General features: G+C 36.6%; 1 protein-coding gene across 1 annotated transcript in view; it reads left to right on the top strand.

Annotated features, from left to right (window-relative positions):
- Window positions 1-17,744, top strand: part of LOC104157401 (transcription factor SOX-6-like) — a gene marked incomplete at its 5' end in the record, with an annotated part of 32,296 nt that extends 14,552 nt beyond the window's left edge. Inside the window, 3 exons of the mRNA XM_009694716.1 lie at window positions 5,715-5,948; window positions 8,439-8,655; window positions 17,441-17,744. Coding sequence (XP_009693018.1) covers window positions 5,715-5,948; window positions 8,439-8,655; window positions 17,441-17,744 — 755 coding nt within the window. The remainder of the gene's footprint in view (window positions 1-5,714; window positions 5,949-8,438; window positions 8,656-17,440) is intronic.
- Window positions 17,745-18,630: the final 886 nt, after the last annotated feature.

Genomic DNA, 18,630 nt, shown 5'->3' with positions numbered 1-18,630 from the left:
TATGGCAGTTTATAACTCCTGCACCACTTGGGTCGTGTGTTTGTTTAAGCTGCCTCCACCAGGCCAGCCCTGAAAGAACAAAAGACATCTTGAGCGATCCTAAGCAGGAAATGGGCTAATCTAAACATGGCTTGTGACACTATAAGTAGAATAGAAAGGGGAGGGATTGATTAGTCATTAATGTGCAATTGACTCCATATGGATGTTGCAATAATAAGGCCTTTTTCAGTGCAGTAGCGGAGTTATTGAATTAGAGGTTTATGTTTCCTCAGAGCTGACCTTAGGGAATTCCCTTTTGGTTCTTCTTGTTGATGTTTTCAAGAGAATGGAGTCTCTTAACAAGAAAAATAGAAGCTTTATCATAACCAAGTGTTGCATGGATGTAGCTAACCTGTGCTACAGTATATTCCCACCTCTTAGTATTTACTTAGCCTATTTCAGAACCCTTGCAGGTGAAATATTTTAGAGCCTATTTAAATATTCCAGTATTTCATGAATCATTCCTGTCTTTCTCAGTTTTTTACCCCTTTCCATTCACTGACCTGTAGCCTATAAGAAATGTTCAGCCCTCAAATTCCGGCTGAATAATATTTGTTTAGCATTTGGAATGAAAGCAGCTTGACAAACAGACACTTCCCTGCAGAACATTTGTGCCACTGTGTGACTACAGGCATCCCCATCCCAGAGCCCATCATATTTCCAAGTGAGTGTTAGTTTTGCCTAGTGATGACAAGACATGCTGGTAATGACAATAGTTCATGAGATACCCCTTTATTTCGCCTCTCTTGCTGGTAATAAAGAATGAGAAAGTCTTCTGAATGGGGATGGGGATGAAGAAGCAAGAGGCAGGCAAGGGGCAAACCAGATAAATGTTACACTAACACTGCTGCAAGTCACTTAGATTACAGTGAAGTAGTAATTTTTGTATCTTTCTCCAAAATTGAACATTGAACTTAATAACTCAAAATAATATTTAAATGAGTATTCCTGTATTCTAAACTTTCCAAAGCTTCTTTTGTCATTCTGTTCTTTCCAGATTTGCATTTTTTTATTTGATTTGAAACATTGCTATGTCGTTCATAAAGGCTGGATTTGTCTGTCCACAGGTTAAGAGCAGGATGGGGGACTGCCAAGCTGGTTTTTCGTGTTCCTTGTTTTTATGGCATTTCCGTGTTTATGAGTAACCCATCTCTCGTAGTAAAAGAGTGACTCCTGTTTGCATGTTCATTAGGTTCTGGTCTCTTCAATGCAAGCTGCTAGCAGTGCTAGTTGTATTACCAAAGACAGGGCTAGGTCTGTGGTAATTTTGGAGGTCACAATCAGTCTTTTCCAAAGTAGACAAAAATGTCATCTCAGCTTAATGAATAACTGATGATAGGAGCTTTAGTACTAACCAGCCACTTTTACACTAGGAACCTAGAAAGATTGTCTTGATTTCTATATATCCTATCTTGGTGTATGTCTATGGAAGATGGTATGCAGTATATTCTCTAGAGTAGCCAAAGATTCGTTATCGGGGTGGGGGGGGAGTCAAAGGAAATCTATCACTTCAAACATGAATCAGTGGGAATAGTGTGAAGAGTAATTAAAGAATAACAGAGTGACTGATAAAAATCTCTCTTTTTGCTGCCACTTCTTTTCTCTTTCTTTCCTTATCTTTTTTTCACCCTTTGTTTTGCTCCTTTCTATCATGTTTATTATTGTTTCCATTCTGGTAACATGTAAAGGTCCAGTCTGAGGTTTTGTTGTGGTAGGTGTTGTATAAAATGGAAGAGTAAAACTGCATCTTGTTAATAGGATTAACCCTAATGTGTCTAAGATTTCAGGGAACATACTAAGACATGGTGCCTGTCCTAAAATTCTTGTCATTATAAAAGCCGAGAAACTCAGATAAAGGCAGGAATAAATAAATAAACAATGTAAAAATTGTTACTGTATGTTTCTTAACATTTAATTAATGTGAAAATGTTTATCTTTCCTGTTGATGAAGAGATCTTTTCTCTTTCTAAAGAACAGGAGTTCTTCTTCCCCTGCACTGTCATTAGAAAGCAATCTGTCTCTTTTGGAACAAAAATATTGTTTGAAGTTACTTTAATGAAGCTGTAACATTTTTAGATTAATTCTGTGGTGTTTGACCTAGTATTGTCCTTACTGTCTAGTCTGGAATCCAGCTTCCACAGAGGAGCTGCCTGCCATATATCCACAAAAAGTGATCATTCTCCTCTAATCTGCTTTTAGCTTTAAATCATCAAAGTCATGACAAGTTGAGCAAATGCAAAGCATCTAGGAAGTGAGGCAGTCCACAGCCTCAGAAGCTAAAAGTGTCACTTTGAGGACAGCCCCAGCCTTTAGGCTGAAGTCTAGATTTCTTTGCCAACTAAGCCATCGGGGCAGCCAAACTGTACTGCTTTTGCAATAATTTTTAATTCTGACCAGGCTTTTAATTCTGAAAATCAAAACCTCCTCATGTGATTGAAGTATGAACAGTAACTAGCAGATAGAGCATTAGTTGCCATAGAGAGACAATTACCAACTTCCTCCTCTCTTCTCACCCTTCATTAGGAGCACATTTTATCTGTTATTTTGAGTTTATTATTTATTAGACTTTCCTGAAAATATTTTCAGAAATAAGTAAACCACCTACTTCTTTGCAATTGTACATATCTTTTCTTTAAAGATTTCAAGCGTCTCTTTCAGCCTCTGTCAGTACTATAATTATCACAACAAGAAAAAAATCCATACTTTGTAAAACCTGTTGAAATTGTTTATATAGGGCACAATACATTCTAAATATCTGATTGACAGGATGAAGTACCTAAGAACAACCAGTTTGAAAGCTTGTTCTTATGTGTTTCAACTTGTAAGAGCTCACTGAGTGTATGTGCTTTTTGTATCATTAGCATCTCATTTCTAAGCTAAAAAGGTACTGAGACTTTCTAGCTCCTCATGTAGAATCACATGCTAACAGAAGTATTTTCTTGTAATGCTTTATATACTGAATATAATTCTGTAGTTCTGAGATAGAAGAACATGGAGATTATATTACTTTAGTTATTTGCAGAAATTAATTTTGCAGATGCTTTTGTGATGGCCTATGGGTCAACTTGCAAATATTCCCCAAGAGATCAAGCACAAAGAACATCAACTCTTTGGCTGCTTTTTCAAGTCCTTCAAGTGTGGACTTGCTTAAAGCAGATGCAGCCACAGCTTCTTGGCCTTCTTGGGACGATTGTAATTTATTACTCCAAGTAAGAATTGTTTTCTAACATAACCTTTCTCCCTTTCTCTGAAAACAGATGATTTATGGTGGGGGTTTTTTTTCTTCTTTTTTTTTTTTTTTCATTCTATCTAAATTATATCCAAACTAAAAAGACAGCCTATAATCTTGATACTAGTAAAGGTACTCTTTGCCTGCATTAGGATTGAGAAGTCAGGCCAAAATTGTGTTAGAAAGGGCTAAAGACAAACTCCTTAGCCACAGTGAATAAGTACCTTTGGGAAAGTAAAAGATGGAAAATCATCATGTGGACTCAAATGTGTCTTCTTTCCTTTGCTGTGAGTAGAGTAGCTGAATAACAAATGACAACTTTTGCATCAATAATAATTTAAATTGTTTAATTTGTCACCAACTTCCTAATTGCCCACATACTAGTTACAATTTTTATAGTATTATTTTAAAAGATGGAACAAACATTACATGATATATTTGATTTTTCTCAAATCATATAGCTGTTTGTCTCAATAAATGTTTCAGTGTTGACTTACTATGTTTGTAACTTATTATAGTTTCACAATAAATATATCCTCTCTCAAAAGATGGTATCTTTGATATGCATGTTCCAAGCTTTCTGACAACAACTGACAGAGCCTCATTAACCATACATACTCCTAAACTGGTCCTACATGCAGGTCGCTCAGCAAAGCTACTGTTCCTTTTTGCAATAAAAAGCTGACTGCAGCTGCAGCCTCCTGTAAATGCTGGACACTTGTAGCATGGTCCTTAACTTAGAATAGTATTAAAATAGTTTTGCATCTCACATTTGCCACAAACCTGTCTTCTTTTATGTGCACGCATGTTAGTATACAAATTGCCAAATTGGTGTCAGTTGTGAAGTAATGGCGTTGGAGGCATCATAAATTACCATGGTGATCCTCAGGAGAAGACACTGCCGTATATGAATGAGTGTTTTACTCTCAGGGTAATGTATGTCTTCATCTGGCCCAGTAGTCAGCATAGTGCCCTGCGTTGATGGATATAGTCAGCTTGAAACTACACTACATTTCACTGCACAATAAACATGGCTGTCAACACCATATAAAGCAAAATCAATTTATCCTGTATGGTCAGTGAGTTTTAAATGAAATTAATGTACTGTGGACCTGGTGGCAAAAAGGTGGTGTATTAGTTATGCATCCTCTATTTTAGGACTTTTTCTCATGTATTTCTTTTATAGAATTTTTTAAATGGTATTCCTAACGTATAGTGTTTTCACACTAAATTAGGAAACTTAGTTTTTGCACAATTAAAAACTTGTGAGTCAGTCACTGAAATCACTAAATCTGCAGTGTTTTACTTAGTGTAAAGAATTAAACTTATATTATTTGGCAAATAAATCCATGTCGGGTGCTGTAATAGTTTACAAACAAGGAGGCCTATTGCTGTGCTAATTTGTTGTCAAGTATCTTGCTTTTTCAAGATATTGAATTATATTAACAGTTTGATGAGGCCTAAGACTAAGTATGTCACTCTTCCGCTGTAAAGACTTTTTGCCTTTCTCTTATAGCTAAGGTATAACCCTAAAAACATATGTTGTCAACACAATTGTGAAAGTTTTTCTGCTAAAAGTATGCCTTATCTAGGCTTGGTTATCTCCTTCTCCTGTATTAACTAGTTCTACACCTCATACTCAGCTCTGTGAACTCTAAACCCCCATGAAGCTTTGCTGTTTGTGGTCAAGAAGCAGGGCTGGATGCATTCAAAAACTGCTTAAGGTTAGCATGTACAAGTTCAATTGATGGTGGGTAAAGCCAGGACGCTGGGGTACATTAAAGCACAGCAGGCGTGGAAAAGCTGGAGTGCTTGTCTCCTATGCTGGAAGCTCCAAGATGCTGTGCATGTACCTGTTGAAGGCACGGTTTTATTACATATATGTGATCAAATGCTACAAGACACATCTAAAATTCAACTAAAGCAGATGTGACTTTAAAATGTTCAGGTCCAAATATAATCAGATCCATACAACTGGCAGCATGTACCTGGTGTACTATGTAATTTATTTCATGAAATATTTGGCATGTGCTTCACTGCTCAAGCAGCAAAGTCATTGTAAATTACTTGTATGAACAGGTCTACATCAGCTTGATTCTCAAGTGTAACTTTTATGTGAGTTTTGTTGAGCATTCAGAACATGTATGCTATGTGAAAGTCCCAAACGGAAACTTTTTCAAATCTCCATACCTTAACTGGAGAAATACCAGTGCAATTTGTTTCCGCACTCGGATGTTGATGCCTTCAGCTGGGTGAGCCTCATCAATTACACTGAAATCACTGGATCGCCTTTCTCTCTTTGTCTCTCTTTCTCATAGACCTATCAGCAAAAAGAGAGAGAGAAAAAGAGAATGAGGCTAAAATAAACACAGCACTGAAAGCGCTTGCGTAAACCACATAATAATATTTTGCATCCATCTTGTTTCTTCCTGCCCTGACATTACAGGAAGTAAAGCAATGAATGGCTCTGCAGCTAAACTACAGCAGTATTATTGTTGGCCAACAGGAGGTGCCACTGTGGCTGAAGCACGAGTCTACCGGGATTCGCGGGGCCGAGCCAGTAGCGAACCACACATCAAACGACCAATGAATGCTTTCATGGTTTGGGCAAAGGATGAGCGTCGAAAAATTCTCCAAGCCTTCCCTGACATGCACAACTCCAACATTAGCAAAATTCTAGGTAAGTGCGAGACAATGAACAAATCATGACTGTGGCTCGTCCAAAACTGAGGGAAGCTCAGAAGGCTCTGCTGTAGTAGAGGCAATTGGCAGAGGCTAGTTATTTTTGGAGCTGTGGAAAGATGAGATTATTTATATTGGTGACATGGGCTAGTTACTTCCTTCTTGGATATGCAACTTCTCTAATTTTAGGACATATTTTGTTTGGGAGGTGTTCACTGAAATTGGAATTACTGAAACTTGTACAAATGAAGACTCATGGGTGGTTTTCATTTTCATTCCCTTCCTTTTCCCTTTCTGCCCCTTCCCTAATGCTTTTTATTTTCAATAGCAGAGTCGCAACATGCTTTAAAGACTTAGCAGCATTCAAAAGGAATGTTTTGTGAAATCTGTTGCAAGAGCGTATCCTGATAAAAGGTCTAATTGCAAGATCCCTTTAGAAATCACCTGAATGCAAAATAGTACTTGCTAGAGTAAATACTGGGAAAAAAAATAATAAAGTACAAAGTCAAAATCAAAGGTTTATGTCAGACAGTGCAGTGTCAAAGAAAGAAACCTGGCGCAGTTCAAAAGACATGTACATGCATACCTTCTCACACGCAAAATGATGTTTGATTCAAAAATGTTACAATGCTCTAAAAGCTAAGGAAGCACTAGTATCATACAATTCAAATACTGCTTAGTTAAAAGACACCATAGTTAATATTTAATTTGTATAGATTGGGATGATCAGGGAATAGACCATGGATTACATTTTGCCACTGTGCAAATAAATTGGCTCATTTTTGAGAAATTTTGATTTGCTTCTTAAGACCCCTCCAGAGAATTAGTAACATACATAAGAATGAGCAGTGAAATGTTAAAACCTATATTTGCTTTGTGAGTCTTTGAAGTGAAAGATAGATTCCAAATGTAACTTGCAATAAATAAAAGTAAAAATCAAGTTTCCTCTGTAATCATTTTGTTGTAAACTTTGAGTTCAAATACATTCTTACCAAAGTTTGTTGCATGTTAGTTCAGTCAGAGGCAAGAATACATAGAAATAAATGTTACTTTGTCCTAAAACTTCTAAAATCTTAGTAGTTCTCATATTTTTGTCTACTATGTAAGTAAGTTATATGAATAGCCTTTCAGTTTTGTATAAAACCTGCACTGTTTCAGTGTTGGCAGCTGTAGGGAATCTATATTATTTGTGTGCATTCTGTGAAAAAACTATTAGCGGCATAGTAACTGTATTCATTAAAATGTAAACTTCCAGCATAAATATTTCAGAAGTGCCAGCAATTGAGTGTTTGTTAACCATGGAATTAACCTGTCAGTATCTGCTCTGCCACAAGTAAGTCTATGTCCATATAATATCTGTGCAACTTTTCCAGGACAATGAGAAAAGAGACTGAAATATTAGAACTGACACAGAGTATTGCTGGCTATGGATAATATTTATACAACTTTTCCATTTGTTGATGTATGAAAAATCTTGGTAAAAGAATAGCTTCCACCCACATTTACCACAGCTGTAATCATTTTATTCATCTAAAAGACACCAAAAAGCTATTTTCTGCATTTCTTATACCCTGGAAAAAAAAAAAAAATCCCTTCTCTATTCAAGTGTTTAGATAGCTCCTTATAAACAATACAAGAGATCTGAATACTTTTTCCTCTTCCTGTGTACACTGTGTTAATTTTTTAACTTTTTTATTGGTGCAGCTTTCAGTCATAGTTTACAGTACCTGAAGTGGTGTATATAATTACAATGTGCTTTCTGTTTTTCTTTTTTTTTAAATGTAAGTTTGTTAAATGTAACTTACTCAGTACAGTTCTGTGCATTTATTACATCTGGCTGGAAGATAATATGCATAATAGGATTTAAAATATGGTAAGGTGCCAATATTATGCCAAGCTTATAACAGAAGATTAGCAAATTTAAGACACCCAGACAGCAAAGGATTTTTCATAATTTTGTTGAATCTATAAGGTTTTGATAATTTTTTCCTGCTACATAGGAAGGTATTAATATCTATTAGCAGGAGTGTATAAACCAAATCCTCATAAAACTATCAAAGCAGCATGTATCCCTAGGCAACGTGTTAAGCTTTTAACAGTAAAAGTATGATTGTAGACCTTCCTTAACCATAATACTGTGCATGGTATTACAAAGGTACAGAATTATTCACAGATTAATGCTCATATTGTAAAAAATTAAATAGTCTGTTTTGCAACATGAGGCTGAGATTTTGAGAAGTAACTATTGATTTTAAGTGCATCTATTTAATAGAGATTTACATATGTTGGGTCTGCAGCAATATCTGAAAGTCAAGGTTCTTTTAAGGTGTGCATCCCAATATATGTGCTGGCTAATGTAAATTCAAATCAGTTTATTTAATTAATTTATTTAAAATTTGTTTGTTGTGGCGAGAAGGCATGTTGAAATGTGTATGTGTAAAATTAAACCTGCTTTACCTGAGCACTCAGTAATGTTTTGTGTTAATAGGATCTCGCTGGAAGTCCATGTCAAATCAAGAGAAACAACCTTATTACGAAGAGCAGGCACGGCTAAGTAAAATCCACCTAGAAAAGTATCCTAATTACAAATACAAACCTCGACCAAAACGTACCTGCATTGTTGATGGAAAGAAATTGCGTATTGGTGAATACAAACAACTGATGAGGTCTCGAAGACAAGAGATGAGGCAGTTTTTTACCGTAGGGTGAGTACTATTGTATTTTTTTTTCAAAGATAGAGCCTGCTGTTTGAAAACAAATAGACTTACCTGTTTAAGTCACTAATGTCATGTAGAAGGTAAGGATTCGAACCTGTAAAACCTTATTAAAAGCATAAGATGTATCATGGAATATGGAGCTATCAGTTGACACTGAATGCTGACTATGAGACTGATTGTGGAATTCTTTAAAGTCAAAAGAAGTTGTTTCCCATTAGCCTGAAAGGTTTGAATCATGTCTTTTGTGGGTTATTAGTAAACTAATCCATTCTGGGTTAGTAATGACTCCAGGATCAGTTCCTAAATTAAGACAAGAACAAAGAGAAAAACACAAAAGATTATTTTGATGCAGAATAAGGAGTCCGGAGAGGGGCAAAAGAGAAAAGGGACAGGAGTAATAGCAGTTACATTAGGAACACACATGAATGAATGATATCATAGCATGAGGCCATTAGGAATTTTGTTATATCTAGAACTGTGGAAAAACATATTTTAAAAAATAAATGTTTTAGGAAGAGTCTTTCAAGTAGTGCATAGATGGACTGGGTAGATTTACAACTTGGGACATATGGCTCAAAAAGACCCTGGCACAGTTCTAAAAACATTGTGTGTTTTTTAACAGTATTTCCTCTAGTCTTCAGCAGAGAAAGCAGCACTATGAAAGATCTACAGGCTAAAGATAACAAAAGTCCAGTGAAACAACTGCACCATAACTGATTTCCCTCTCCTGTTTTTTTTATGAATTAATCTGTGATGCTCAGTGCTCTAACACAATGTTTCTTGTGGTTTACAAAAAGTCTAAAATCTATCTCCAGTGCCAGCCTTTCGAAATTCACAATGTTCTGCTTATTTCTCTAATCACAATAGCCTCCTTTTGTTGGGTACTTCACTACCAGATAATTGACCTTGACGTCGATTATGTGCCCTCATTTTTGGCTTGGGATGCAGAACTCCTGTTGCAGTCAATTATTTTGTGGTAGAGCCTGCAACAATGTGGTCTCTTTCTTCAATCGGTAAATAGAAGTGTTTTTGATATCTTAAAATAGCCTTCCAGTCTACAGTTTTGACATTGCCTTTTATTCTTCACTCTAAGGGAAATTGTTTACTAATAGGCTTCCATCAAAATTGCACATAGAACTCTAAATAGAAATCTGAATTTATACAGCACATCACAAATTATATTCAGATTGAGGAAGTGAAACTCTAGCTTATGTCTTCCAAAGCAGATTGACAGACCAAATCACATCTAGACAAGAAATGCAAAAGAAATGCCAAAACAGCAGTCTGAACAATTTGAGAATTGTTTGCTAATTGAAAACAGTATTAAGCAGTAGCATTTTACACATTGGAAGTGGTGGCTAAATATGGAGGTGAATATGGAGGATGGATTTAAGAAACTTCTAAAAGTGCCTACTTAAAGAGTGATATTGTGATTTAAAAAAAAATAATGAAAACTATTCAAAATTAAACTGCTGCTGCAACCTAAATGTAACATCTTTCTCATATATCAAATAGTATGATCACAAAGACCATGAGAATGTCATCATTTTCTTGAAAGGATTAGTTCTAATTCATATTTATGCTAAGTCCACTTCACCATGCTCTATCCATGTTGTAGAAGTTTCAAAGTAAGAGTAAATTACCTTTGTGCACTTATGAAATGATGCAGTGGACTTTACTGGAAACAATGACTTTTAGTTATGCAAGTGATGAAAAAAGTGATATGAAATCTAATGGATGCATTCAATAATGGTGAAATGAGATCCATGTTGCAGTTCAATATGAATATAAATTTTGATACTGAAGAAACACAGGCTGTGATTTTAAAAAAAATATTTCATGCTTTTCTGTGACTTCCCACTGTTGTCCCAAATTCCCTTTTTCCCTAAAGAAAAAATTAATACAAAATTCTTGGAAGAGACCAAGCAAAAAAAGTGAAAAAACCATCTGGGGACAGCTTTTTTGAACTGAAACATAAAACATGGTGTCATTTATTTCAGCAGAATAGCTTACTGAGTAACATTTCACCCAAATCAGATTATAATTAAGTGGAACACAGTAATTGAACCCATCAAATTCTTAAACTTACTCTTCCTTGTGTTTAATGTAAATATCACATAAAGCATCAGCTGGAACAGTTTTCCTAACTGACCTTGTACACCCATCGTTTTTCCACTGTTTTGATGGAACAAACAGTATAAACCGTTCTTCAGAACTGTAGACGTGAGAGTTGAGATGCAGTTTCCTTTTCAGAACGAAATAGGAGACAAATGTGGGTTTTAGGATTGAATATATTTTATGTTTACAGTAAATATTTCAGTGTAAGATAGAGAACAAAAGTACAAAATAGACTGCAATGCAATGTGAAATTTTGCCAAAATGGCAAAAATTGTCATCACAGAATAAAAAGATAAATAGGAGATGTGTGAAGAGAAACATAGACTTTCAAAACAGGTGGCTAGAGGAAAGTACAAATAGCAAGAAAAATTATATTATTTTATATTTGTGTTTGGTATTCTCTTACACTAAATGTAAATTTATGGCTTAAGCAGTAAGGGCTAGGTTCTGTCAGATCCCTTTGGGTGAGCCATTGGCTAGCATAGTATAATTCTGCCATGTGTACAACTAAAACACTCCCCATCACAAACATAGAAAGAGTTTTACACTGCTTGAACTTTTAAGATGCAAAAAGCTCATACTGCTTACTTCAGTGAGCCACATTCTTTGATAAACATTGATAAGATGCACAGAAGTTGTTTAGAGAATCTCAATATACAAACTAGTCAGGCTTTAAAATAAAGTAGAGAAATAAGCTAATGAATGGCCAGGTCCTGTTGTGATTTTTGAAGAAAAGCTTCCAAAGAACTGAATGACAGTGAAGATTTCTTGGAATGAATTAGGCAGGAAATTCATGTTTTGAGATAAATGTTCTATGTGTGATAGATCAGCACAAAAATTAGGAACTGGCAAGTATTTTAGAGAACAGCATGGAACTTAAAATGTGCATAGGCCTTCTATTGCATCCCTACATGAATGGATTTTGTTCCAAATGAGGCAGATAATATACAGAAATACTTCATGTTTAATACAGAGTATATTAAAAAAATTGCTGGTTTTAATCTAGTGGAAGCTGAATCTGAAGCCAGCTACGTCTTTAAAATAATTGAGCTATTTTTAATAATAAAATTATTAATGGGAAGTTGTGAATGATAACTTCAGCATAAATTAATCCCTGAACAGACTTCAAGTGATTTACAATTTATCTTCCATAGTACTTTTTTTTTGCAATGCATAAATAAATTTGAACTAACAAATGGATCATATATAAACCATAAATTCACACATTTTAACTTAAGAGTCTGTCTTTTGTTGCCTTGTCTTACAAAAATAATTCAATTCTCAGTCATTTTTACAGTCTAATACACTCTAAATACAAGTATATGATATATACATTTCTTTGCAAAATGATGTAAGCAGTAACATTTTTTTTGTGTTTTACCAGTGTAAGATGTTTAGAATAAAGCTTTTATAGTGTTTATAACTACTGTATACACATAGTCTGAATGTTGCTACACTACGGTTTTGAATAAGGCTGTAATATTATACTCCTGTAGCTTGAACTTAGAGTACACAGTGGGTGCTTTTGTGAGATTTACTGTTATTTCATTCCTTATGGGAATGTAAGTTTCAGGGGCATGTAGCATATAAGCATTTTCCTTAATGCAATCGATTTTGCTTCAGTCATTTTAAAAGATGTCAGAAATAGTTGGGAAGGGATCAGAAAACAATGGTAATTTGCCAATTTAAATGTTTAGCTAATTTTGCAAAAGTCAAAAGTGGAATGTTCTCCAGGAAAATCCCAAGAATATTAATGCCACAAACTTCTAAGCAGGTCAATTGGTCTAAGAATTTTCATGTTACCTCTTTTTTTATATTTACCTAACTGTTTTTGGCCAAATCTTTGGCCCCAGACCGGACAGACATGTTAGCAATGCTGGCAGAGCAGAGATGCAAGCAACCTGTAGTAACTGGCCACATAAGGATTTCTTCAGCAAAGAAGAGATGGTGGAGATAGGAGTGGTTTGAAGCCAGGGTACATAGCCATGCATCACTGTTCCTCACAGATCTGAAGAAATAGGAAGATTAATGTTGGGTTCTGGAAGTCTTAACCAGGCAGAAAACATCCTTGCTTTAACCATGTGCAACTGAGTTGAATTGTAGCTTGCAGTAAAGCATGTTTTTATCTCCTCACTCTAAGGTCCTATGATAGGCAAAACTCTAGCTAGATACCAGAATTAAACATGTGGAATTTAACATTATAAAAAATACAGAATCACAGAATCGGTTTGGTTGGAAGAGATCTCTGGGATCGTCGAGTCCAACCTTAGCCCTAACACCACCATGTCAACTAAACCATGGCACTAAGTGCCACCTCCAGTCTTTTCTTAAACACCACCAGGGATGGTGACTCCACCACCTCCCTGGGCAGCCCATTCCAATGCCTAATAACCCATTCTGTGAAGAAATGCTTCCTCATTTCTAGCCTGAACTTCCCCTGGCACAGTTTCAGACTATGCCCTCTTGTCCTGTCACTAGTTGCCTGGGAGAAGAGGCTGATCCCCAGCTTGCTACACCCTCCTTTCAGGTTGTTGTAGAGAGCGATCAGGTCTCCCCTCATCCTCCTCTTCTCCAGGCTAAACACTCCCAGCTCCCTCAGCTGCTCCCCATAAGACTTACCCTCCAGGCCCTTCACCACCTTCATTGCCCTTCTTTGGACGTGCTCCAGCACCTCAAGGTCTTTCTTGTCGTGAGGGGCCCAGAACTGGACACAATACTCGAGGTACAGCCTCATCGGTGCCGAGTACAGGGGGACGATCACTTCCCTAGTCCTGCTGGCCACACTATTCCTGATACAAGCCAGGATGCCATTGGCCTTCTTGGCCACCTGGGCACACTGCTGGCTCATGTTCAGCCAGCTGTCAGCCAGCAGCCCCAGGTCTTTTTCCGCTTGACCACTTTCTAACCACTCCTCCCCCAGCCTGTAACGCTGCATGGGGTTTTTGTGGCCGAAGTGTTCTTGTTGAACCTCATGCCGTTGGTCTCAGCCCATCGATCCAGCCTGTCCAGGTCCCTCTGGAGAGCCTCCCTACCCTCAAGCAGATTGACACTCTCACCCAGCTTGGTGTCACCTGCAAATTTACTGAGGGTCCCAAAACTGAGCCCTGGGGAACACCGCTAGTGACTGGCTACCAACTGGATTTGGCTCCGTTGACCACAACTCTCAGCCTGCCATCCAGCCTTTAAGAACTACAAATAAAAGAAAACATAACGGCCAGAGTCATAGGTTAGAAATGCCAAATCTTCCTTTCAGGGAGAGTAGTTAGAATTTAAATAAATGCTGTGATTTCTTTCTTCCCCGCTCCCCATCCTATACAATTTGATTACTTAGAAAACGGTAACACTCATCTCCAGTAACATATGTCATCCATATAGTTTGTGATATCTTAAAAATAAGGCTTTCTGGGATGTAATGCGGCAACTTGAGCAGAATTTACAGTGACAACCTGATCAGCTCTAAATAATAACAGGGCTCAAGTGAGAGGTAGGTGTCCAGTTACTGGGGGTGTGTGAGTGCTCATGTTTAAGTGCTCGCATATTTTTGCTGGAAAATGGGTAGCAATTTGAGATAGGTCCCATTTAGGTAGTACAGTTACCACATGTTTACAGTTCCATGGTGAAATATAGGTAATTTAAAGCTCACAGATACTACCCACCCAGCAGCAGGCATGCACATCATGTCTGATTTTTGTTTAACATGTAAAAAAGAACTGCATTTATGAATGACAAATTCAGTAAGCCTTTAACTTTCCTGTTAAACTGATCAAGTTCTTTACCAGTTAGATTAATTCTATAGGTCACCATGCATTTGGTGCATTCTCAAGTAAAAGGTATCACTGTAAAATCTGCTTTATTATGCTCAGGTGACCTCCTCCCTTTATATTTTGAAATGGGTGGTACTTGGACAAATATACCCTGTCTCGTTGAAATGTGGATATGCAAAAGACTTTTGCTGACTTGATAAGCATTTGAAAGAATATCTGAATTTCTTAACTTAGTTTGTCCTTTAGGGCTTAACACTGACAGCAATAATTTTACCAAGACACTCACAGCCCTGTCCTAAACAGATTTTATTTTTTTTTCCTTCTTGTTGCTTACAAAAAGGCAATTTGCTTCTAAAAAATGCAAACTTTTTTTTGGGAAGGGGTAGAGGTGGATCCTTACTGTCATCTATAACACAAGAGCAGCTTGCACTCAATCATTCTTTGAGTATATTCTTATTAGAAGAGCTCTAAAACCAACTTTTCTCAGAACATCTTTTGGCATTAATATTGTGATGTTCTTTGATGAACGATTGGGATGCTTTGTTTTGTGAATTTATTTATTCTAAGAAATACCAGAAAAAGATTAGTACCAGCAGTTGTTAGATGGGTAGATTAGAGAGAATTAAGTGTGTACTGCCTGGTGACAACTATGTAGAATTTTGCTGTGACCATGTGTGGGTTTCTTTTTCCTTTGCTTTGTGAAAACAGTCAATAATGTGAACATTTTCTGTGTCTAAAAGTTGTGGAGGAGATACATGTGGGCTTTTAACAGCAATAGTTTATACTCCCGACAATGTGCAGTCCTAAAACAGAAATGTTCCCATGTGAGGTAGGTGTTCAATTTTATGGATAAAGTATTGAAAGATGTTTGCAGAAAATCACTTGCAAGCAAATACATTGGCTGAAAATTGTTTTCACAGAACATTTATCAGACCATTTAAAAAGTGAAAATTTAGTGAAAAATCCCTAGCTGTTTGTAAATCATCTGCAAATCATCATTTGCAAACAGGAGTATAATGAATGAGTCAAATGAATTACTGCTGAATTTTTGCTCGCTGCTACCCAGGTGTACCATACTTATACAACAGATGTTTGAATTTCTCAAGCTGTGCAGAGGCTTTAAGAGTCAGGCTAGCAGTACCAGCAATGACAGTACTACATGCTATTTTAGTATTATCTTACACAGGGCGTTCATGATTTGACTGTCTGTATTCATTCCCAAACTTGAAGGTCTTTGGTTTCCCAGTAACTTTGTAGCATGTTATTTATCAAAATTAGAGTTTGATCAATCAACAATAAAGACTCAACATTTAGGGTCTTTCAAATAAGCTTTACATACTTTGTGTATTGATTTAGCCAATGATTAAGGATTTGTGAAAGACTGGTTTACGGAATATCCTTTTGAATTTTAGCATAGAATGACACAGTGGTCAAGAAGTTATAGATTCGTTAGACTATTCAAATACATCTGACACTGTTTCTCCTGCTAAAATTTTAGAATAGTTCTCTAATACTTGGTCAATATTGCTCTAAAGAAGGTTGGGAATACATTGAAATATATGATTCTTTAAATAGATTATGCAAATAGGCATGTATGTTCAATAACCAGTCAATACTAAAACAGCATCTTCCAGGGCACTTAGGTATTTCTGGTACTGGAGTATATTCACGCAGTATTACGTCTAAAGTACGGTGGAGATTCTCTTCCTTCAGACAAGTTACATCCCTTCTTTTTCTTTTAACTTTACTAAAGGTAATGACCCAGAAATAATAGGAGAATATTTGTGTGAGTATTTTAACATAGAAAGTATGTTATTACTTAATTAACTCAAACATAAGAAATAGATTTAATTAATTTGTAGTCAATAAGGACTTGACCATGGAATGGGTTCATCAACCTGACCTTTCCTTGGCATAGCATTTGAATATACGTACATCACTGTAAGAAGAGACATTGCATCACTTAATACAACTATGTACATGCTTACAGTAAAGCTTGTGTTGAATTTCTTGACTGACAGTGATATAAGCCTATTTTAGTTGAAGCGTGGTATTGCTCCAGCATGCTTAAAACACACACACACGAAAAAGACAACATTACCTACTGCAAAGTCAAATATCAGAAGGTAAAATGTGTCAAAAGTAGAGGTACTGCACCCTTAATTGAGTCTTTCCATGTATCTGTATTGTCAAAATAAATCAGATCTGACATTGGGTCCTCAGGAGGAAGTGTTAATTTCTGTAGACTGTCTGTTACCATAGAAAAAAGGACATCTGCTTCAAAAACTCAGTTTTACACATTAAATCCAGAAGTACAAATGGCATTCTGATCATGGATTTAAATAAGAATCAAAAGGCAACAATAAAATATTAAAAATAATTCTAAGTGACATAGGAGCCTACCTAGCACTTAAATAGTAAATTACATACTTACAGTTAGACAATGTTACTTAGTCACCTGTCTGCCATTTTAGGTACTTACAGGTGATCTTGAGGTCCCCTCGTTAACAGGAGTTAACTCTTGCCAGGAGTTAGGAGGATTTAGATTTTGGATACACGATGTCTACAGTAGCAGTTAGGCATCACACAGGTGCCTGAAGCCTTTTGATGATCTCTGTCCAAGTGCTACTTAGCAGTATGGTTTAAACAAACACATAAAATACATAAAAGAATCAACGTCTGTTAGTGGTAGTTACTAAACAGTTTACTCTCCAGTCGTCCTTGGGAGGAGCTAAGATGAACCAATATCATATGGGACCAGACTGTGAACGCCAGAGGAATGCAGGCAGCCTTTCTAGGAAACCACCCACTTTTCTTTCATTTGGACTTGCAGAAGGTCTTCCCTCCTCTGAACACAGGAAGTCACATTCCCCTTTTGTTTTTCCTTCCAGACAACAGCCTCAAATTCCAATCACCACGGGAACGGGTGTTGTCTATCCTGGTGCTATTACTATGGCGACTACCACGCCATCACCTCAGATGACGTCAGATTGCTCAAGCACCTCTGCCAGCCCTGAGCCCAGCATCCCTGTCATTCAGAGCACTTATGGTATGAAGACGGACAGCGGAAGCCTTGCTGGAAATGAAATGATAAATGGAGAGGATGAAATAGAAATGTATGAGGACTATGAGGATGATCCCAAATCAGACTATAGTAGTGAAAATGAAGCCCATGAGGCAGTCAGTACCAACTGAGGAGTGTTCACAGAATTAAAGTACTCAGACTCATTTGGGTTTTTTGGGATTTTTTTTGAAAAAAAGTTCTTAAAGAGCCTGCATGCATGTGTGGCTCCTACAGTTACATCAGCAGAATGGTCTTAAATGTTTCTTGATGTGTGAGACAGATTGTTTCCCTAATTTTTCATGCACTTGGGTTTTTTGTTTTTGTTTTTTTTTTTTGTTTTTAATTTAGATGAAGACATATATTAAATATCAGACATCAGGACTTGAAAACTTATATGAATCAATAGCTGTCTTACAAGTCTTACCTTTTGTCTTTTTCCGTTTGGATGCTGATAAAGGTTTAAGTTACTGTTTTAGATGGGGGTTATACATTCTCACTCAGGTATGCTGTGCCAGCCTACAGGTTGTGAATGTGTTTTTATTCTGGATTATTTTAGAAAACAAAACCTGCAGATTTCATATTGTGAAACAGAACAAGTCCGCAAGTGTGCACATCTGTGCATCATAGCTCGTCTTTAAAAAATAGTCTCTGAATTCCATTTTTTTTCCATATGTATAGCTGAACTTCTGATGTGCCAAACTTTTCATAACTTTTGAATCTTAACATTTAAAAACAAAGTCTTAAAGGAGACACTGTAGAGTCTTAGACAATCCTTTGGCATCTTAAAAAAATTATATATAAACCCTAATTTTTTCCAGAATATGGTAAAGTACTCAGGAATCTGGAGACAGGATATTCTTAAGTAGTGAACATGGTTGCCATAGTGCATGTGCCCAATTGCTTTTGCCTCTTGATGTGCCATTAGTATGAAATTTTAAGTAAGCACAAAAGAGCGATCACCAGCTATGGACGGGCCTGTCTTAGCAGTGTGAGGCCACCTTTGATTACATTCTCTAC

The sequence above is a fragment of the Cariama cristata genome, unplaced genomic scaffold, assembly GCF_000690535.1.
Source record: "Cariama cristata isolate BGI_N322 unplaced genomic scaffold, ASM69053v1 scaffold16592, whole genome shotgun sequence".
Lineage (NCBI taxonomy): Eukaryota > Metazoa > Chordata > Aves > Cariamiformes > Cariamidae > Cariama > Cariama cristata.
The sequence above is the reverse complement of the archived record's forward strand: the minus strand, read 5'-3'. Positions and strand labels throughout refer to the sequence as shown.